Consider the following 21346-nt stretch of genomic DNA (forward strand, 5'->3'; position numbering starts at 1 on the left):
CTTCATCAAAACAGAAGCAACGTTCAGATTATTGGGTAAATGGTAACATTCTCAGTGTTTTTCATGCTGTGGCAGAAGGTATAATCACAGATCTTTTCTTTATTTCTAGCACAGCATAATTGAAAGTTTTATATTTCAAAATTATTTTACTGTCTCTTTGTGAATTATACGTCACAGAGATGCATGCGCACATGCCTGATCTAGAAAGACAAATTTTTGGTTTTGGTTATTGTTTTGATGTAACCATTTCGAAAAACTCAAAATATTTCTTTACGTAAAATGGAGTGCTTTCCTAGAGTTTTGCTTACTCGGCGAATGAAACCCTAAACTGATATTGATTCAAAATAAATAAATAAATAAAAATCTAATAAGCACTCTATAAATAGGCACTGCTGTACCTATGAATAAATCAAAGCAAACAAAATAACTGAATTTTCAGGTACTTTTTATTAAAACTGTACACTTTAATTTCGACGTCATAGTGAGAGTAGGCCTGCTTCCTTACCTAAGCTTTAAGCTCGATCATTAATGTTTCCTCCGAAATTGTTGGAAGAGTTTTTCAATTTAGCTCGATTTTTGAGAATTCTTTATCTTTATGTTTTTGTTCTAATTGTTTATTTTTTATTTTTTTTATTTCCATAACTAAAACGCATTTGCGCGAGCACTGAACTTTGCTGGCGAATAAAGATCAAAACCCAATTGGTACAACTTAACTTTCAAAAGATGTGTCGGAAATGAATGCAATGATTGATATGGTTTCAACACAAAAGTAGTAAATTCTGCTCAATCCAAATTAAATGGATGATTTTGTTTAACTTGTTATGAGTATTTATGCAAAAAAACAGTGTTTGGTTTCATTTAAGGAAGTTGTTAAAAATGTAACACTGAGCTATAAGAAACGATGGAGAAATTGCTAGGTGGTCGTTTTGAAAAACGGTTTTCTGTTTTAAGCCATCAAGGCTTAACTCAAAAACTCTCAATTACGCGTAGTATTAAAAAGATTTTTTTTCTTGGAACTCTAGAGGAAATCGAAAAAATCTTGAAAATAGTCCTTGAACTCTTGGTTCTTTAATCGCAAAAGTTCCAGTTTTTTTTTTCAGTTTTAAAGACAGTATATTTTTTGTTTCGTAGTACAGTTAGCAATACCTAAATATCTCAACCAACAAGTCAAAACTATTCTTGTGCATTCATTTGCAGGTTTCCCTATAGCTCAGTGAAACTTAGATGTTTGTTTCAAAACTGTATAGTTCCTATCAATCATTCTATCAAAAACGGTAATATATTTTGGCAAACTGGTTGCAGTAGACGAAGACGTAATGCTACAGTTTCAATCATCGTATCTTTCCAGAAATAAGTCCTTCTGTCAACAACATGAGTTGTATTAATACAGTCATTTCCACCGAATTCACAAACCCTGTAATGATGAAGAAATCCCATGTCTGGAGGAATGTTCATCATCGTTTTACCTGCTATGAACTCCCACACGAAGTGGTTGCCCATTTCAACTACTCTCTCGGGAAGAACTATGCATTTCGATCGCTGCTTGTGAGCATGAAACTTCGATTTTCTAATAGTTTTTTGTAGCGTTAATAATTTGTAAGGCAGTCCGGCCGATGATGTATCGTTTGGCCATTGCAAGTAAAAGAAAGCATTTTGAAAAGAATATGCACCAGTTCGATCTGGATTCTTTTTACTAAGATGGTTTAACATCACAGTCAATGTAGAATTTTTGTGCGGAATGATGTATTCATCAAGATCAATCATCAGTACATATCGAAACCGGTACATCGTTCTATACAAGCAGTCATTCAGTGCTGCAAACAGTCCTTCTGTGCGGATTTCTTTTTGGGAGACAATATCTAATTGCCATGGAAGAACAGTAACAATGCCTTCAACTTCATACTTCTTCAGAATGCACCCAACTTCTGCACCAACTGTGTGGTTGTAAAGTACAAAATGATTAACCCCTAGAATTCTATTGAGTTCTATGAATTCAACTAAATTTTTAACCTTGTTATATTCATAATGCAACGGTTTTATGCAAACAGCTACACCTTCTGGCTTCTTGAATTTGCTTTTGTTGTCATGGACAACTACTTTATTACCGATCGTACTGTCTCCTGCTCTAATGATGGATACATGACTAGGTACACCCGTGTTCGGGGGTTTAATGGGGCACAAAATAAAGAAAGCACTATACTTCAGGTTCCAATTCTCGCGGATGAGTCTATTAATCCCAGCAACGGCATGTGGTTCCCTTCCATCCTTGTAATGAAACTGACAGAACACTTTATCAGCCAATCGAGTTCGAGCTGCTGCAATTACCCTGACCCATTTGGTCCGGCGGTCATCGTAAAAAGCAGAGTACACAAAGAACTTATCTTTGGTGTTTCTCACTTTCTGCCAGTAGTCCTCACTTTCAATGATCATGTCAGCAAAGACTTGCTTTTTGGAGTCATTCGACGAAGAAGCGTCATCGTCCTTCACCCTTGCCAATTCTCTGGCCATGCGGGAAGACTGAGGATCGAGGAACTGGTCGGGCATGGGGGAGGATTCTCGTCCGAAACTGAACATCGCGATGAATTTTTCTTCTTTCCAACGTTCTTCTTCCACGTAGAATACCTCGGTGACCAACATGCAGGCGAAAACAGCCAGGAAGATGACCACGATGAAACAGGACTTGGCCCGTCTTTCGCTCGCTCTCTTCAGGGCAGCGGTCATCTTTGCAGATCGTAGATTTAAGCGTTTCTTCCTCATAGTCAGCCGTTCCCGCCGCTCCGTGGTGGTGATCGTCTCGGAAAGATTTCCTTCATGTTCGACTCAAACTCCAATACCAATTCTAAAGAAACAAAAAGAAGAGTTAAAATAAGATGTAAATTAAAATCGGTCATACATCATTAAATTACAAAGACAGTTTCACATAGTATGCCTGTAAGTTTTTCGGAATGTTGTGGTCTAGCTCCAGCTAGGCTGGCAATTTGGGGTGAGTTCCTCCAATTTTCCAACTGTACCGTAATTTGTTGTGAAAACCGACTTTCACAGTAAACATATGTCATAAAGACCCGTTTATAGGGTAGGCAACTTAGCAGAACAAAAGTACATTAACAAAGGGGAATATATCTCTGTGTAAAAATTCAGGTAAATTTTTAGTTAATTATTACTTTAAAGTGGATTGAGTACAATACTTAGAAAGGTTACAGTAAAGTTTGTAAAAAAAAAAAAGAACTATTGCTTTGTCAATTGTGCATTACGGGAATTATGGTATAAAGCATGCTCACCCTTCGAGCCCCTATCAGTACATGGGTTAGTGTGCGTCTTTCAAACGAAAATAATACCAGCTTGAGTATATCTCGTTCCATTCAATCTTCAAATCGGCCAATTATTTTTGTTGTTTTTCACCGTAAAATTTTACAGTGAAATAAAATGTTGCTAAAAATGTACTGGCAACATGAAAAAAGGAATTTTTACCGTAAATTTATATGATTTTTTTAATGTGTGGAATATAAACAGGTTATAAAAGCAACAGACATGTATTTTAAGTTGGAATTGAAAGAAAAAAAGTAGTTTTTCAAAAATATTTTACGAAGAAAAGTAAAGTTACAGCCATTTAGGGTAACTGTTAATATCAACTTTTCACCGCTTCATATTTTTCTGTACGATTGATATTAAAACAAGTTTAAAACGATAGAATGCTAAATGTTTCCCTGTTTAGTAGCCCTTTGCCACCAATAATATGCAAGAAAGAGTTACAGCATAAAATACATTCAAAACACCCTGGTCGCCAGTAGAGATCGAGTCCACCTCCTCCCTCACAGTGCTCAGGCAACTGTCAGAGCAACCGCTTTGAGACACTCAGTCACAGAGGCTCCTGGTGTTATTCAATGTCATGTTTTATTTATTTTATGAAGCATGGTAAAATATTGTGCCTTCTTGAGTACGTTCGGAAACAAGGAACGGTCGCACCGGTGGCACCGCAAGCGATCTGAAACGAAACACTTTGATGTCACCTACGAGCGTTCGGAAACGCTTGTGCTCCCCCCTTGGCGGTCGATCCGATTGCAACCGCTCTCACCTATCTCTCACCACAGTCTCGACTTGGTTAGCGTGATCACATGGTAATTTTTGGCCAATCCGTTTGTGTTTCAAGTTTTACTCCTTTTAATCGAAGCGTCGTCTGCTGCTGAACTGGATTAACCAAGCTCTAACCACGAGGAAGGGGCCGTGGTAGCCCGATCGGTAGGGTGTCGGATTCGGGGCCGGAGGGTCCTGGGTTCGAACCTCGATGGTCGAAGACCCACTGTCGTCATTAAAGGGGACTGGGCGACGTTAAATATGCTCGTGGTCTCAATGTCCTCCAAGTGAAACGATACCTCTGGGGGTACTTGCACCAGGTAGCTATTAGCTCCTGGACTAGTTCTAAATTCTCATTAACTGTTCGATCCGGTGATGGTGCTGCCATCTATCGATATATGAAATAATGGAGGCAAGGCACTTAGTATGCAGTCCTCGACGTAAATACAGTTGTAGTCAGTTGTGACTCTGAATAGGAACCACGAGGTTTCGGAAACCGCAATCTAACCAGCCAAGCCTAGTGATCGGTGACCAGTGAACTGTTTTCGAACGCAACTCTAGAATATGTACGCAGCACCTTCGAGAGTGGGAAAATTTATAGTAGTTGATCTGGCATGAACCTTTCGTGTGTATGTGTATTATAGCGATGAAGTTTTTGTCTCATCATTTAAAAACGTTGGAATAAAATGCTAAGTTTCTTATTTGTGAATCTCATTTCATGGACCAATAGCCTATGCATTATTTTATTGATCTCATACTTTTTAATCCGTTCACGGATATTAAGTCTTTTTTGTTCTGAAAATGTCAACAGTTTGTACATTGACTTGAAGAAAGGGCGTCATTAAGATCCCAAACAAAAAAAACTAAAAAAGTTAATAGCAGAAGAAGATTTTGAGGATCCAAAATGCAAGATTGAAACTAAGTTATAGAGTGTGGACAAAATGTGGGAGGTAATGATGAGTCACAAAATGAATACAGCGATGTCCTGCCAGTGACAGGCGATGTGGAGGGGCAGATCGAACAAGCCTCGTTGTTAGTTAGAAGAACACATTGAGGATATAGGGGTAAGCCTATTGGATTTTTAACTTGTTAAAATGCTATTATTATAGAGAAGTGGTGCCCAACCTAAGACCTGTGGGCCATATGCTGCCCACGAAGTTGATCCATGTGACCCAATGTTATGTTGAATATTATGAACTACCGAAAGCTATGTTCTGGAGCGTTAAAAAACAGTTAATCATCTTCAATCGGAATTAATAAATACTGTTGCAAATTCAAAGTCAAATAGTCAAAATCTAGATTCAAAAACACGTAATAAAACTTAGTCTTAAAAAAATAACGATATAGTTTGGTGAAAAAAATCTTAGTTTGTAATTCATTTCTTTTTTCCGTGTTTTCATATGTTATCTAGAAAAAAAAATTAAACATGTTGTAATTTTCTCAGTGTTTCCGTCCGGGAAAAAAAATTAATTATTAACTACGGCCCTCGGTTATAAAAAGAGTTTGGGCATCTCTGTCATAGAGAATAAATCAAATGCTATAACAAAAGTTACCTGAAGTTCCGCTCCCTCCATTTTCGGGTAAATTAGAAGAATGGTATTTGTTTAAACTTGAGTTTGATTATGTATTATTAAAAGCACACAATTAAATATAATGGCCAAGAGACATATATTGCAGCCTTAGAACAACAGTATGATATCCTACTATTGTTTCTGGGATTATATGCCTAACGGTTGCTCTGAGGCGACGATTTGTCCCCAAGGTAAAATTCTATTTTATTTATAAATCATCACAAATACCAACTAATTTATAAATTATAGTTTTCCATGCTTTTGAGTCATCGAAATCTTAATAAAATAATTATTGTTAAAAATAAGCACTGTATATTCATTTTGAAATCATTACAAATAAAAAAGATCGATTGAAAATATCGAATTAAACACTATCATACTTCTTCTTTTATTCGAGACTACTTTTAATTGAAGATTAAATGTAAGGAATGTCATTAATCATCGAAATATTTTCTGAATTGAAAAATAAACATACAAAAATTTTTTGACAATTTATCTACTCAACCAATTTTTACGAAACTTGACGGCCATGTTTTTAAAATCGCTTTTTATAATTTTACGAGTAAAAAATGCCTATATGCTGTCGCAAAGCTTATGATAGTCCTCATAGGGCACAAAATTACATCATCTTCATGCGTACTTAAAGATGATGCTAATGGGTTAGAGCCGGCTAAAGATTCTGTTGATTCAGTTTTCGAAGCCATAGAAAAAAGTTTCACGAATAAGCGAATTGTTGTTCATATTAATTCAATTTCGAGATGTAAAAAAAAAAGAAAAAAAAAACTCATTAATCCACAAAGAATTTGAAAAACATGTTTAATAAGGTAAGCCAGAAGTTCAAAGCTCTTCCTTATTTTTGATTTGAGCGAAGTAACCTTTCAGATACGTTACTTGCATCTATGATTCAAAAATGAAATAGAGCAGCTCCAATGCAGTTCGAGTTATCAATATACTTTTCAGAAGCTCCAAGCACGGATAATTTGATGAAGTTCACTAAAACGCGAAAACAAGCTCTAGATGTGATAAATGTAAATGCCGTCTCAGTGAAACCGATGTTTCGCACGCAAAGTTAAACAAAAAGAAGTTAAAACACTTTTCACCAAGTCTTGTGTCGATTTTGAAATGAAATACTACTCAATCTTTAAATATGGTCCCTTCTTAAAATAAACTTTCGTGAACGATTTAACACGCCTATGCGTGTCATTTTAGTAAGTGTGGCTAGTATTTTGCTATTGAACCGATTCATTGCAGTTCATAACCGGATGTAATTTTGAACTTTATTTGTAATTTTGTCTGAAAATTATTCAATCGCTGTTTTAACAAAGATCGGTATTTTCAGTATAATATTGTGCTCCCTAGAGTGTACTTTGAACCCACGTGTGTGAGAACGATTTTGTAGTAGTTGGTCTGGTGTTGACTTATCTTGCGTTTATGTATCGTGGCGCTTGCTGATGTTTAGGAATCAAGTAAATGCTAACCGTTTCTGTTAAATGTTATCGTATTAAGCATTTTTTTTTCGTAGACCAGAGCTCTTTTTATTACTTAAATTCGTACTGGTGAATTATTTTTAGTCCTATGAAAATCATTTTTCGTTTGTTATACAAAAAAAAAAAAAAAAACAACTAACAAGTTTAAAAAATGACCGACAGTACAAAAACAATGATACAGATGTTATAGTAATTTGTTAACTTCAGCATTTTAAATACCTTCTAGTAATTTTTCTTTGTGTAAAAAAACTTTCTAGTTTCTGGTATTTTTGAAGCGAATATTAGCGATGATTTTGTTGTGGTTTTGTGTCGTTTTTATATATATTGTGTTCGGAAGTGCTTTGATCACGTTTTTTATTTGAATTTTTCCTGTTGGCGCTAAAAGAGCATCGCTAAGAACGATGTATGACATATGTCGTCATACATCGTTTTCTTGGCTACGCTTTCTTGGTGCCAACAGAAAAAAGTCGCCAAGGGGGGGGGGGTATAACAAATTAGTTCCGAAGCAAGAAAAGTAAGGAATGAAATTTTAAACCAAGATTTTTCTGATGAAAAATTTCGATAGCTAATAGCACTGAAACGAGAGCACACCGAACGCAGGGGCGTGAACGGGAGCTGAGGAGCGAGAAAATACACCTTTTGGCCCAGGCTCGAGCCTGAATAAGGCCCGAGGATTTTAAAATGCGGGGTGAAGTATATGTAGGGACGTCGGGGTAAACAATATGGAGGGGGGCCTATAAAAGTCATTTGGGACGGGCCCCAAAATTTCTGTACATGTTTCTGCCCGAACGTAAATTTTTGGGAGAACAGAAGTTCTCAATTTTCCAAACGGAATGGAGTTGTTTCCTTCAGTCAAAAGTGCTACTTTTAGTCGCTGACATTGATAGACAAAGAAAGAAAAATAAATAATATTAATAATTAAAAAAAATAATAACATGGACCCAGAAAATACTTTCATTTTCCCAACAGTTATTTTTTAATTGATATTTTAAAATGTCCGATTTTTCAAACAATTCCTGTCTTTATGACGTCACAAATGATGCACTTTGCCGCATCTTTCTACCGTGTTTTCCACGTTATGATAATCAAGAAGCGAATTAAATATTGCTCTCTATGCTTGCTATCAACGATATCGTTGCCAATACACGTGAGTAAAGATGCGAATTAAGTATTTTGCTCCGTGAATGGCAACAGTGAATGGCATTTCATCATTTGTGATGTCATCGACAGGAGCGTATATAATGAAAGCGCATCGATTAAAGCTTTTTTTTTAAATGTTAAACTAAAACAAATTATTCAAAAAATGGTCAGATCCTATGTTTTTAAACATGCTCTTTCAGAAAAAAAATACTTTTAAAATTTCAGAAAAGACCCTATTTCAAATTTCGACGAATGATAAAATGCGGGTAGGCACTCATAAATACATCTAGTGAAAATAAACATTCGGGTATTTAAAATATTCCATCATTGCAATTATGTTTCAAAACTTGCCGATTAAGGAATTTTAAGGAGATCACAGTGACCACCCATGTCACTGTGACTTGATTAGGAATCCCAGCCGGGGTCCCTTGAACTAAGATTTAATTCATAGTACTTCTCTTCGTGTTTTACCTTCTTAATTTCCTTTTGTCAAGTGTAAACCAACTGAACAAAAATGTACCTTTACATTTTTATGGATAAGCAGTTTAGTTTGAAAAATGTTTCGCCTAAACAAAACGTTCCCAAACTCATGAATATTTCTTCTCCAAGAATTTGGCAACAGCTCAAACTCAAATCGAACTACATTTAACTGTTTTCTGGCAAAGATACAGGCACTTTTGTTATAGGATACTCGTTTGTAACGCATATGATTTGGTTAACGTTAAGTTTAACCTACTTTTATTTGTAACCTTTTTTTTTCACTATTTTCTGTTTTTTGCAATTTTAGTTTATGCTTTACAGTACTATTTACTACTTTTCTTAGAGAATGAAACAGATTGCAGGTTTCATAATCCATTATTACTAACTTTTATTATTTTCTCTGTAAAAAAATGCGTGTGTTTGGATTTCCTACCAGGGGAAGTATATTGTTTTCATTATGGAATTTGAGCATCGGGTGAAAAATAACAGGATACTTAATGGGGCGAAAGAAGAAAACATGAACAACTCGAGTATTTCTTCTTTTATTAAACATGTTAAGAAAAATAATTTCATTTATGTAATGAATTAATCTATATCGGTTGTCAGTTAAAGAGTTTGGTCATTTCATTTTCCGAAACAAAAAAAAAAAAAAAAAAAAAAAAAACATGTTGAAGAAATGTACCACTTCATTAATAAACTTGAAAGACTCCGGTCTAAGAACCAAATTGCTCTACTAGAATGCCTATTTTAATTGTACTTTTTGAAAAATATATTTACCAATGTTTCTCTTAGCTTTTCCGTTGGTTCTGTTTTTGAAGCGTAAAATGATTAATAAAATGTACGATAAGTTTAAGTTTGCTGAAGACATATTAAGTTTGACAGTAAAGGATTTACATTTTATTGTCTTTTTTAAAAGCTATGGATTGTAGCATTGTAGCCCGTAAATTAGGTTAAGTGTAATAATATCCCTGCTTTTACGCGATTTTAGTTTTACAACAAATGCTAAGCTGAAACCAAGAAAAAAAAAAAAAAAAAAAAAAACGAGTTAAGAGGAAGAAAAGGATAATTCTGATTTTAAATAAAATAAATGCATTTAGTCAATAATAGATTATAGTTTAAATAATTGATAATCTGCTGAAAAACAATTGTTCAAAATACTTGGATATATATTGAGAAGTTAAAGCATAACAGACAGAAGAATAAAAGCGTGAATCAGAATATGATTGACTCAAAGTAGCTACATCACATAGAATAAAATAAGAAATATTTTGCATCTGAAAATCAAGAATTTTTAAAAACATCATACAATTTTAATATTTATTTTTTTATGTTTAAGCTTATTAAAAAATAAACACTAAAATGAAGCTAACTTTCTGCAAAACAAATCCGGAATACATAATTTCAAAAGCTGTTTGTAGTTATGTTACATTCCAGAAAATTGAAGGGTACGGTTCTTCGAAATCGTTAGTATTGAAAATTGCCTCTAAATGTGCTTTATTTGTGTATGGATACCGCTGCAGAAAAAGTCATACACCAACATGTGTTTCCTAAGAAAGCTGCGACTCTAAACCGATATCTGAAAATAATTGTGTGAAATACTGTTAAAAATGTTGTGAAAACAAGTATCAAAGCTAACTCATTGCATCAAATACAATGAAATTAAAATTAAAATCAAAGTTTCGGGCCAGAAAAAAATTAAATGATACCATTTCTTTTTTCTGAGAAATTAGTACGAATGCCCATAGTCGAGTTTGGAGGCATAAAAACGAAGGGAGAAAACACAGCAGTTTTAATGCAATACCTTTTAAAGGCAATGCAAAAGATATGTATAGGACATTTGTATTCGTTTACACTACAAAGTATTGTTTGGCTTTTAAATGGTATTAAGAAAATAGCATTTAAAGATTAGACTTAAAAAAATACATCTGAATAGTTGCTTATCATCTTAAGTGTACGAGTGTTTTCTTTCTTTATTTGAATTTGGAAATATTTCTAGTAATAAGAACATTAAATACGGCAATTTGAGTTTAAATTTTCTGGTTTGTTCTCAAAAATTTTCAATTGTTTTCATTAAAAAAATGAAAGAAAAAAGATCATTTTTTTTCAATTAAAAAAATAATCTCGTTAGCCCTCTTTAGCTTTCACCTTTGTTTTCGCTTGAACGGTATTTCGTAAGCGATTAAGAGTTAACTTTTATGACTTATTATTTCCATTTTAATTTTAAGGTTTAAATTTTTTCTTTACGTTAAAATCGAAGTTCTTAGCAAATAATTTCAATAAAACCTCTAGTTCAAACCTTTAGTGTTCAGTGTTTGTTTGGAAATAAACACAACATCCAAGGGATGCTTTGCCTGACATTTTCTTGCCAAAAACTAAAACTGTTTGACGCATTTTTGTTTGTCAGTTACTAAAAGACTACGTCATGATGCCCGTTCTCACTTGTTGTAGAGCAGCTGATTCAACAACGTTGAATATCATCGTTAAAAAGCAGGATATAAATCTTTTGTCGGAAAAGTAAATCATCTCGGAAAATGCTCTTTTTATGCCAGTATGACACACGCCCTTTATTGATCGGAAAATAGAGGTCAACAAGATCTATCCAATTTATATTATTTCCAGGTCACTTGTGGTGTCAGTTTTTTCGACTTTTGTGATCTAAGCTATTTACTTTTGTGAGGATTCCATCTGGGTACTTTTAAGGTCAGAAATGAGCATTTAATTTCAGAATATTAATGAGTGCCGTACGTTCTTTTATTTTCATGTTTAACCCTGACATTTCTTTAGAAAACTGGGAAATAGCTCGAAAAGGTATGAAGGGTGAAAACTACTTCTTCATTTGAGTAAAGCAACTGCCTGTTCGGGGATACTTTGATCGTTGAAATTTCAGGTGCCATAACTTTGGGCAATTGGTCTTTTCCAGCCGAATCAGCGAAGTCAAAGCACATTATCTCTTTTTGGTGACAACAAATTGGCAACAGTATAAAAGAAATGTCAATAACCTCATCTATTTTCTGGTAAAAACACAAAAAAAAAAAAAAAAAAAAAAAACAAGAACCATTCTTAATTGTAAAGTAATTCATTTAAAAATAATTTCATTGCTGGTGACGTCAGATCGTCACTCGACCAGTGATTTTGACTATTTATATGAGGAGGATGTGGAACCGCCTGGCAACGCACACGCACTCAAATAGAAACCTTTACAAAAAAAAAAAAATGCATGTCGTCAAAACACACGATATAATAAATGAAACTTTTATATATTTTTTCATTCTTAACTGTCAGTTCACCAGTACGACTTCTCTGGCACCACGCTGTTGTTCTTTCTACGTCTGACGTAGGAATATTCAATGCAAAGTTGTATATTTTAATGAGGAAAATAAATTATAAACAACGAGAAATCTAACCAATACTCGCAATCCGCTAATTAACTGCGGCCAAATTCCATGAAAAATAATTATAATTATAAATTTACTTTTGCTAAGAAAAGTTGGAAAACTAATTTGAAGGCTGAACTTCAGCAATGTGGATTGCGCATTTAACCTCATGACTTCACTTGAATCGAAGAAATCTTCGACAACCTACATTATTTGATTGTATCATTTTTCTAAGTTATAGACTAATAATAAGAGTAGACCGAGCTTTCCCAGACTTGCTGATGAAAAAATTGGTTCAAGGATACATCATGTGACTGGTGGGAGGCATGGCGAAAACTTTGGCAGCACTAGATGGCAACATTATCTATAGTTTAATACTCGGCATGTATTTTAAGACGTAATGTGTTTTCTTTATAATTTTTTCCAGGTGCACAGATTGAACTGTTTTTCATTTAGTTATGCATTATTTTGACATTAGTAATTACTTTTTAATCACAGTTTTCAGTAACTTTTATTTCATTTAAAACTGCTACGTCAGTTTTGGCGTGAACGTAATGGGGTTAACGTTTTGCGTTAACACAAAAATGTACTAATCGGTATCTTAAATTGAAATTGTAGGTAAGAATCTTACCATTTGCCGATTCTTTTTGGGCGCTTGCATCTTTAATTGCTTAGAGAGTTATTGAAATTGACTAAAGAAAATGCACAATACTATCTAAATGAAAACTCACTATATTAACAAAATATTTACAACATAGAGTAACAAATTTACAAATCGGACTCTATAAAAGATCATTCTGCCGTGTTCCATCAATTCTATTTATTTTATTTCTCGTGGGCGTTGATCGTCTGCTATGATCAATGCCCGCTATTGCTAGGATATCCACCAGTCACATGGTTTGGTTTATGGCTAGCAAAAGGGTTGCCATAGCTCGGTCTATTCTTATTATTAGTCTATGTTCTAAGTAAATTTTTATAAATCCGCTTTTTCATTGTTGTCAAAAACAATTCGCAACTCCAATAAACTATAGGCAGCGCTTCAGTTACTGCGTAATGGCAGATGAAAAAAGTAAAACAAGCAAATGCTGTAACTTATACCTTGCTTTGACGCTTATTGAATGAGTAATTTTTCATCGTGTTTGTGCGAAGCTTTCTTTTCTATTCTTCTGAAATTACATTGCACCATAAACTGTATGAAGCCTGTATTTTACCCCAAAGAAAACACGTGAAACGGAATGTTTTATCTTTTTCTTTAGTATTATTAATCACCGCAAGGTAGCGTATTCGAGCTCTGGAGTTGGAATTTAAAATAATGGTACAGTCGAGCCCTTTTAATGGAACACTCAATTTGCCACTTAAAATTATTCTAATAAACGGAATATTCTATTATCCGGGAAAAAAATAATGCGCATCAACGGAGTAATATACTGAAATTTGATTACATTCAGCGGGATATTCTTTTATCCAATATTCCAATAAGTGGACTCGGCTGTAATTATAAAAATAATTTTCTTAATTAAAGTTAACAAGCTAATTTCAAGGCTGAACTTAAGCAATGTGGATTAAGCTATTAAACTGATGACTTCACTTAAGTCAAAGAAATCTTCGAAAACTTGCATTATTTGACTGTACCATTTTTAAACAATTTTTAAAAACAGTTTTCTGCCTCAATATTTCCTTCTGTTTGGAGCAGGCTTTCAGTGCGCCATCGCAAAAAATATAAAAAATAATGTATACGAGGATTTTTTATTTTACTTCTTTTTTTCATATGTTTTTTCGTTGTAGAGAAAAAGTAAATTCAAAGAATCGACAAAACTTATTTGAAATTCGTACGTTGGTACAAACACTTAATGGTCTCGAATAAATTTTCTGAATTCTTTTCTCAATGAATGCGGGAAAAAATTGGCACTTGCTTTTCGCGAACTGTTCTTTGCCAAAAACTTTTCTCGTTTTTTTTTTCCCTTGAATTTTAGCTTGTGAGATGATCTTTACCTGCAAATGGAGAAATGGCTTAGAATGACGTTTAAGCTATTGGTTTACTGGAAAAGTGATTTGCATTGATTTTAAGGTCGGTATTGGTCAATCTACTCACATGCTTAATGTGAAATGTAACAAATGTGAAACTATGTTTCAAACTTTAAATATCAGCACGTTTTTAAATGCTGAAAATATTGCATCGTGCAGACTGAAAGTATGGTTTTTGACGAAAGTCCTAGATTGTAGCTTAATTAGCATTTTTTAAATATAATAACCATTGTAAAGGTATATTATATTTAAAATATAATATACCGAAATATAATATGTTATTTATATTAAACAGTATTGTAATATATTTTACAAAGACAAATTTTGTTAGAAAAGGGCCATGGACAGCCCAGTGAATGTGGCAATAGACTGAGAATTCGTGGTTCCGTGCTCGGTGCCCTTTGCCCATTAAAACTCATTGTGTAGACGCTTGCATTGTCGTTACGTCCTGAGGTCCGAAGGTCCTGTGATCAGTTGCTAGCAGTTACCATACGTGCTGAGTTGCTGAAAACTTTTATTTCCTTTTAGAACTGTGCCCATATTGAATCAACAATGCTGCCATATGTTGAGGCAATAAAAAAAGGATAGTTTTAGGTCCCCTCAAAACCAAAATAATGGCTATTAAGTTCTTGAAAAAAACAAAGCAAATTTGAGGAGATTTTTGCAGAAAATGGTTGGTTATAGGAGCAAACGGTGGATTGGGGGGGGGGACATTTTATATAAGAATCAGCGAGTGACAAAATTATATGACTTGATAAGATTTTGAGTTTACTCAGAACTCAAGGTGAGGAGGATGATGGAGATAAGCCTTGAAACAAGTACTGATCTTCCTTTCCACTTCGAGGCAACAAAAATTTGCTTTTGACTTGTGGCAAAAATGTAAAAAAAAAAAGGAATAAGATTTTGTTTATTAAGATGAAGGTGATATGATAAGAATTTGGCCATTTTTATTGGTAGAAGTTGAGTAAGAAAGTTGTAAATAGTGTAAATAATCTAAAATAAATGTGTTTTTTAATATAAGCTTTTTCTTTCAAGAACGTCATGAACTTTAATATTACTGAGTATACAATTGGCTAAAAATTAAGTAGAAAATGTGTTACGAGACGGTAACAGCGAGAATGATATCAGAAAAATTAGGAAAAAAAATCCACGCTTTGTTATCAATACTATTAAATATGCAAGCATTTGTCTCTGTGTGTGTAAAAGTGTGTGTTTCTGTATAAACATATTCATCGGGCTGTGAATGTCTCCCAGGTATCGTTGGATACAGCATATCCAGAGAAATTCATTTCACCCTGTCCCACGCCACTAAACCTGCAGGGACCAGACATCCAGGATCTCCAGGGGAAATTCATGGGTAAAAGCATTAAAGTCATTAATTTGGTTGTTTATCAGTTATTAGTAGGGGAACATGGGGTGAAGTGAAATAGCGGGGCAAAGTGAAATGGTGAAATACTTACTCTGCTTTTAGCTCCATCTATATGGTATTATTTTAACTATATAGTACCATGTGTAGTCTATCAAAGTCAGGAAAAAAATATTGCTGAAGATTAAAGCATTTGGTAATGCGAGCAATTTAAAAAAAAAATGCTCATATAGAAATATTTTGTTGTGAGTCAAAAATTATTTTTTATACTATAAAATGATTAAGTTCTTGTTAGTAACATTTTAAATATTAATTGAGACATTCAATGGAGTAAAAACTTAGTTAATATTGAGCTTCTTTGTATTTTAAATAAATTGTACAATTAGTCAAGTACATACGGAGCAAAGTGGATGGGGCAAAGTGAAATAGTTTGTTTCATTTACTCCCTCAAACATTTAACATAAATCACTTACGTTTTCATTTATTAATAAATTCATTTACTTTCCTTCATTTAGTAATTCACTTATTTATTCATTCATTCATTTCTTTTACTCGCTCATTTATTTTTCTTTGTACACTAACTGATTTACTAATTTAATTATTCGTTTATTGTTTATAATTAACTTTTTATTTATTCATTCAACCTTTAATTTACTGCTTCCTTTCATCAAAATATGTTTTATAATTGAATCGAAAATATTTCATTTAGAAAAATATTTTATTTTTCACTTTGCCCCATGAAAAAAAAAGTGACACTTTTCCACTTTTTTTGTAAGACTCAAATCTACTGCCAAAAAAAAAAAAAAAAAAAAAAAAAGACACTGTTTCAAAGGAAGTTTTATTATAAAATGCAATGTTCTTTCTTTATGTACTGTAATTTTCAAAACAAATTTTAGATTTGTTCATATTGAAAAAAACTCAGTCATCTTAGCCATTTCACTTTGCCCCACATTCGCCTACAACTTTTAGACACTGAAGTTGATAGAATGAGCAAATAATAATAATAATAATAATAATAACATGGAGCGAGGAAAATCTATTATTTTAAAAACGTTTAATTTTTTATTATTTTTTTAATGTCCGGTTTTTCAAATAAGGCGTGGTATTTATGACGTCACAGGTGATGTACTTTGGCGTTACTCCACTGGCGCAGAAGTGTAAAAAAGAAATTCAGTCAGCACACCGATACAAATACGTTTTTTAAAATTATTAATTTTTGTCAAATTATTTTAAAAAAAATGATCAGATCTTGTGCTTTTAAGCATGCTCTTTCAGAAAAAAATACTTTTAAAAGTTCGGAAACGACCCCATTGTCATCGGCATTGAGCCACTGCTAGTGTCGAACTAGGGTTGACGAGGGAAACGAGCAGGGAGTTGAGCCCTCTAGTTGGACATAAATGTCAAGACTGAATTTTAAACTCTTGACTTCTATATCCATTTTTAAATAGAAACTTAACTATTGACAATTATGTTTCAATCTTTGTTCATGAAATTTTTAATTAGTTTGTTCGTAATATTCTGGATATTAAACACTTTTTTTTTCTCACTGTTCTGCCGAATAACATAAAAAAAGCGTCAGCAGAAAACTTTTTGTTTGAACTCGAATATCATCTTTTTTTTTTTTTTTTTCAAAATCAAAATACAGTAAAACCTGCCTACAACGATACTGTTGGAACCTAAAAAAATATTGTTATAGACAGTTTGATTATTTATACTGACATTTTTCTGGGACCAAGGAAAATATCGCTATAGACAGGTTTATTGTTATAGGCAGTATTGTCATACACATGTTTCACTATTTCTTTATCATTGCACATTTCCTTTATCTAACTGAGCGATTTTTCCAGAGCGCCCTTATTCTAAGCAAAATCGATTAGAAAGTCTAAAAATACCCACATATTTCAGCTAGTACAAGAATGGAATATTTTGGAAATTTAACACCCGAATGTATTTTGAGGCTCCAAAGTAAAAGAGAGAACCTTAGCTTTCGCTTTTTTTTCTTTCCAGTAATTTAAATTAATAGTGACAAGAAAAGGAAACTGTTTCTTTTCATGAGCGCTCAACACTTTCTTATTTATTTTACATACGGAGGAAAACAAGTTAAAAAGTTTGTAAGTGTATCTCCATCCAAGATTCATTTGAATGGGCTCCATCCCTAAATTTCATTATTTCTAATCTGCAAAATGTGTTTAAAAAGCACGAATTAAAAAGTAGTAAGTATTCTGAAAGGGATATAATTTTTTTATTTCATTCAACTTTTACTTTGTTATTTATTTTTACTGTGGAAAACAAGGAAAAGAAAAAAGTGACACGTTAACAAACAAGTGAGATGTTGGGAAAGAAAATATCTTTTAATCACAGTTCAAAGCTTAATCTTTACTAATAATAAAGCTGAAAGTCTCTCTGTCCGGAGGATGTCTGGATTTCTGTAGGATATCTGTAGGATGTCTGTAGGATGTCTGTGACGCGCATAGCGCCTAGACCGTTCGGCCGATTTTCATGAAATTTGGCACAAAGTTAGTATGTAGCATGGTTGTGTGCACCTCGAAGCGATTTTTCGAAAATTTGATTTTGTTCTTTTTCTATTCCAATTTTAAGAAAAAAAAATATAAGATGAACGAATAAATTACGAAATTATCATAACGTGGAACCGTAACATGGGCACAAGCCAATTGGCGAGATACGAAATTATCATAACGTGGAACCGTAACGTGGGCACAAGCCAATTGGCGAGAAAATTCACTACACATCATTTGTAAATATACAGGCGAACCAAAAGACCTTTTAATTTGCAATTACGGGCGAAGCCGTGCGGGTACCACTAGTGATTAATAAAACCTTTTGCGAAATCTAAAAAGCTATAAATTATATTTTTTAAATTAAAACAGTAAAAAAATATTTAAAAAATAAACGTCAATCTTGCGACGGAAATCAGCCTAAAAACATCATTTACTAAACGTGCACATTTTCTTAAAATATGAGGGGTCTTTAAAACTAGTTTTCGTCTCAAATGAGTATTATTTTTAACTACTACTGCATTGAAATCAGTTGCATGCTTTCAAGAAATACATATTTGATATTAAATCAAACATTTGAATTTATTCAAGATTACATTTGATCCGACCAGTATTACATGACACTTTTTAATTTAAGATTTTTTTTTTCTTTCATAAAATGGAGTTGGTAGAATGGGGTCGTTTCCAAAATCTTAAAAGTGTTTTTTTTTTTCGGAAAGAGCATGCTTAAAAACATACAATCTGACCATTTTTTAAATAATTTCCCTAAATTTAATATTTTTAAAAAATTATTTAAATCGGTGTTCTTTCATCGTTTAACGAGTCAGCCGATGACATCAGAAATGATGAAATGCCATTCAGTGTTGCCATTACATATATTTTTAATTCGCATCTTTACTCACGTGTATTGGCAACGATATGGTTGATAGCAAGAGTAGAGCGCAATTTTAATTCGCTGCTTGATCATCATAACGTGGAAATGTAGCAGAAAGATGCCGCAAAGTGCATCATTTGTGACGTCATAAAGACCACGCCTTGTTTGAAAAATCGGACATTTAAAAAAATTAATTTAAAAAAACTGTTAGGAAAATGAAAGTATTTTCTGGGTCCATGTTATTTTTTTGCTCATTCTATCCATTTCAAAGACTAAAGGTAGTACTTTTTGACTGAAGGAAACCACCCCATTACCAGTCAAGAATACCATAGAATATTTTTAAAAGTAATTTTAAATATTACATTCTTTTTATTTAATACATTTAAAGTATAACACTTAAACAAAACGAAATAGTTTAAAAATATTTTTTAAGCTGGAGAATTATATTGCTTTAATCTTTCAACATTAAATCCCTTTTTTTCCTGAGTAGTTTTAAGAAATGCCAATTTGGATAAAACACTTCAATTATAATTTTATGCTAGAAATTTAATATATTTAAGAACTAATGAGAACTGCAGCTGTCGTCTAAAAGGTTTAATTTAAAATAATGAGAAAAAAAGAGCGATATATTCAAAGAAAACATTTCTGTTTCATAAAAACACCTCGAAAAGATTTCTTCCCAGTGGAAGGTAATGAAACTAATTTGTACCATCATTTTAAACGAAAAAAAACTTTTTTTTTCTACTTGAGGAGTAAAAATCAACGGCGCGTGAGGATTTAAAAGGGAGGAATAGCTAAAGAAGTGATTTGGGAAATTGTGCAGTTCCCGAAAATACTTGTAAAACGCTGAGTCGAAAAGCACTCTCTTTTTAAGATGGACGTCGGTATTTTAACTAGTGTAAAGATGAAAAAAAAAAAACTCTTTATTTGAAATACTTTAAAATTTGTTCGCTGCCATCAAAATGTTCTCTTTCAAACAAACAGTTTGCGAGTTTCTACGTTTTCGACTCTAATCAGTTCTCATTTGCAAGTGTTTAACTTTTCTTAATTTCAACAACCCAGCCAAGGAAAAAAATAAATTTGTGAGCAAACAGTATCATTGAGCCATACTAAAATGCGATTACTTTAACAAAATGAAAGGGAGAAGAGTAGTGTGCTAGTTTCTTTCTTTCATTCTTTTCTTTTTTTTTTTTTTTTTAGTGCAAGGTGTAACATCCGGCTTCTAATTTTTAAATACGATTTTCTTTATTTAATTAAACTTATCTTACGAAATGCAAGCCCAATACCAAACTTTTAAAGAGTTAAAAACAATTTTTTTTGCTGAAAGTTTTTATGATTTATGTTTTATTATTGCATGCATTTTATTTATTAAAGTTTGTTCTCCTAAATTATGCTGAGGTTTTTGTTTCTTTTTCAGCTGCGAGTAACGTCTGGTCACCAATTCTTCGATCAGATTTCCTTAATTTAATGCTATTTAAACTTATTTTACAATGTAAGCTTCGTACCCAACGTTTTCAAGAGCTAAGAAAAATAAATCGCGATTTTTTCCCCGTCAAGATTTTTTATGATTTCTTTTTTGATATTAAATGTATTTTATAAATTGTGAAATTTATGTTACACTTGCATTTTTTTTTTTTTTTTTTTTTTTTTTTTTTTTTTTTTTTTTTTTTTTTTTTTTGCGACGTGTAATATCTATACTGTTCAACTTTTATCAGGTTTCCTTACTTAAATGATATTTTGGGCTTTTTTTTTACAAGATGTAAGTTCGACACAAAAAAATTTTTAAGCTAAAAAAGTAGTTTCAGAAATCTTTTGCAGTGAACGTTTATGGTTTTTATTTTTGACGTTTAATCATTTCCATTTTTATAATTATTTATTTACGTACTTATTTTATCATTTTAAGCTCTTAAAAAATTTCATCTAATTACATATTTTGTGTAAAATTGCAATTAGTCAATGTTATTTTTAATAGTGTCTCTGAATAGGAAAGTATTTAAGCTTTTGAAATCTGAAAGATGAGGATGGCGAAAAGGAAATGACTTTTTATAGGCATGGAAGTTTTCTTTTCAAAATTTGGATTAATGCTGAACTGTGGTGTTGCAATTCTAGTTCTTGAAAAAACTAATCCTCACGGTGTTAGAACATATAAATTGCACTTTTATAGCTACGAAGTTTTTATAAATTCTCAACTGTAATTTATATATCTATATATGTTGGCATAGATTGATATTAATACACCGATTCGACCAGTTATGTTCACCCTGGCTTAATTATGGGCATATTATAAAGTAGTAATGGCCATGGTAACTGAGTTCAGTTATTTTCAGAAAAAAAGCCTTCTGCACGATTAAAACGTTTCTTAAAATTTCATCAAATTTCATCTTACCAGTTTAAGCAACGTTAAAATTTAAAATAGATAACTGACAAAACGCTTTTAAAAGT

At 32.7% G+C, this 21346-nt stretch overlaps 1 protein-coding gene across 1 annotated transcript in view; it reads right to left on the reverse strand.

Annotated features, from left to right (window-relative positions):
* Positions 1-1200: 1200 nt before the first annotated feature.
* The window catches only part of LOC129223960 (uncharacterized), a 34050-nt gene continuing 13904 nt past the window's right edge, over positions 1201-21346 (reverse strand). Inside the window, exon 2 of the mRNA XM_054858344.1 lies at positions 1201-2839. Coding sequence (XP_054714319.1) covers positions 1258-2757 — 1500 coding nt within the window. The 5' untranslated portion in view covers positions 2758-2839 and the 3' untranslated portion in view covers positions 1201-1257. The remainder of the gene's footprint in view (positions 2840-21346) is intronic.

This window comes from Uloborus diversus, chromosome 6, assembly GCF_026930045.1.
Source record: "Uloborus diversus isolate 005 chromosome 6, Udiv.v.3.1, whole genome shotgun sequence".
NCBI lineage: Eukaryota > Metazoa > Arthropoda > Arachnida > Araneae > Uloboridae > Uloborus > Uloborus diversus.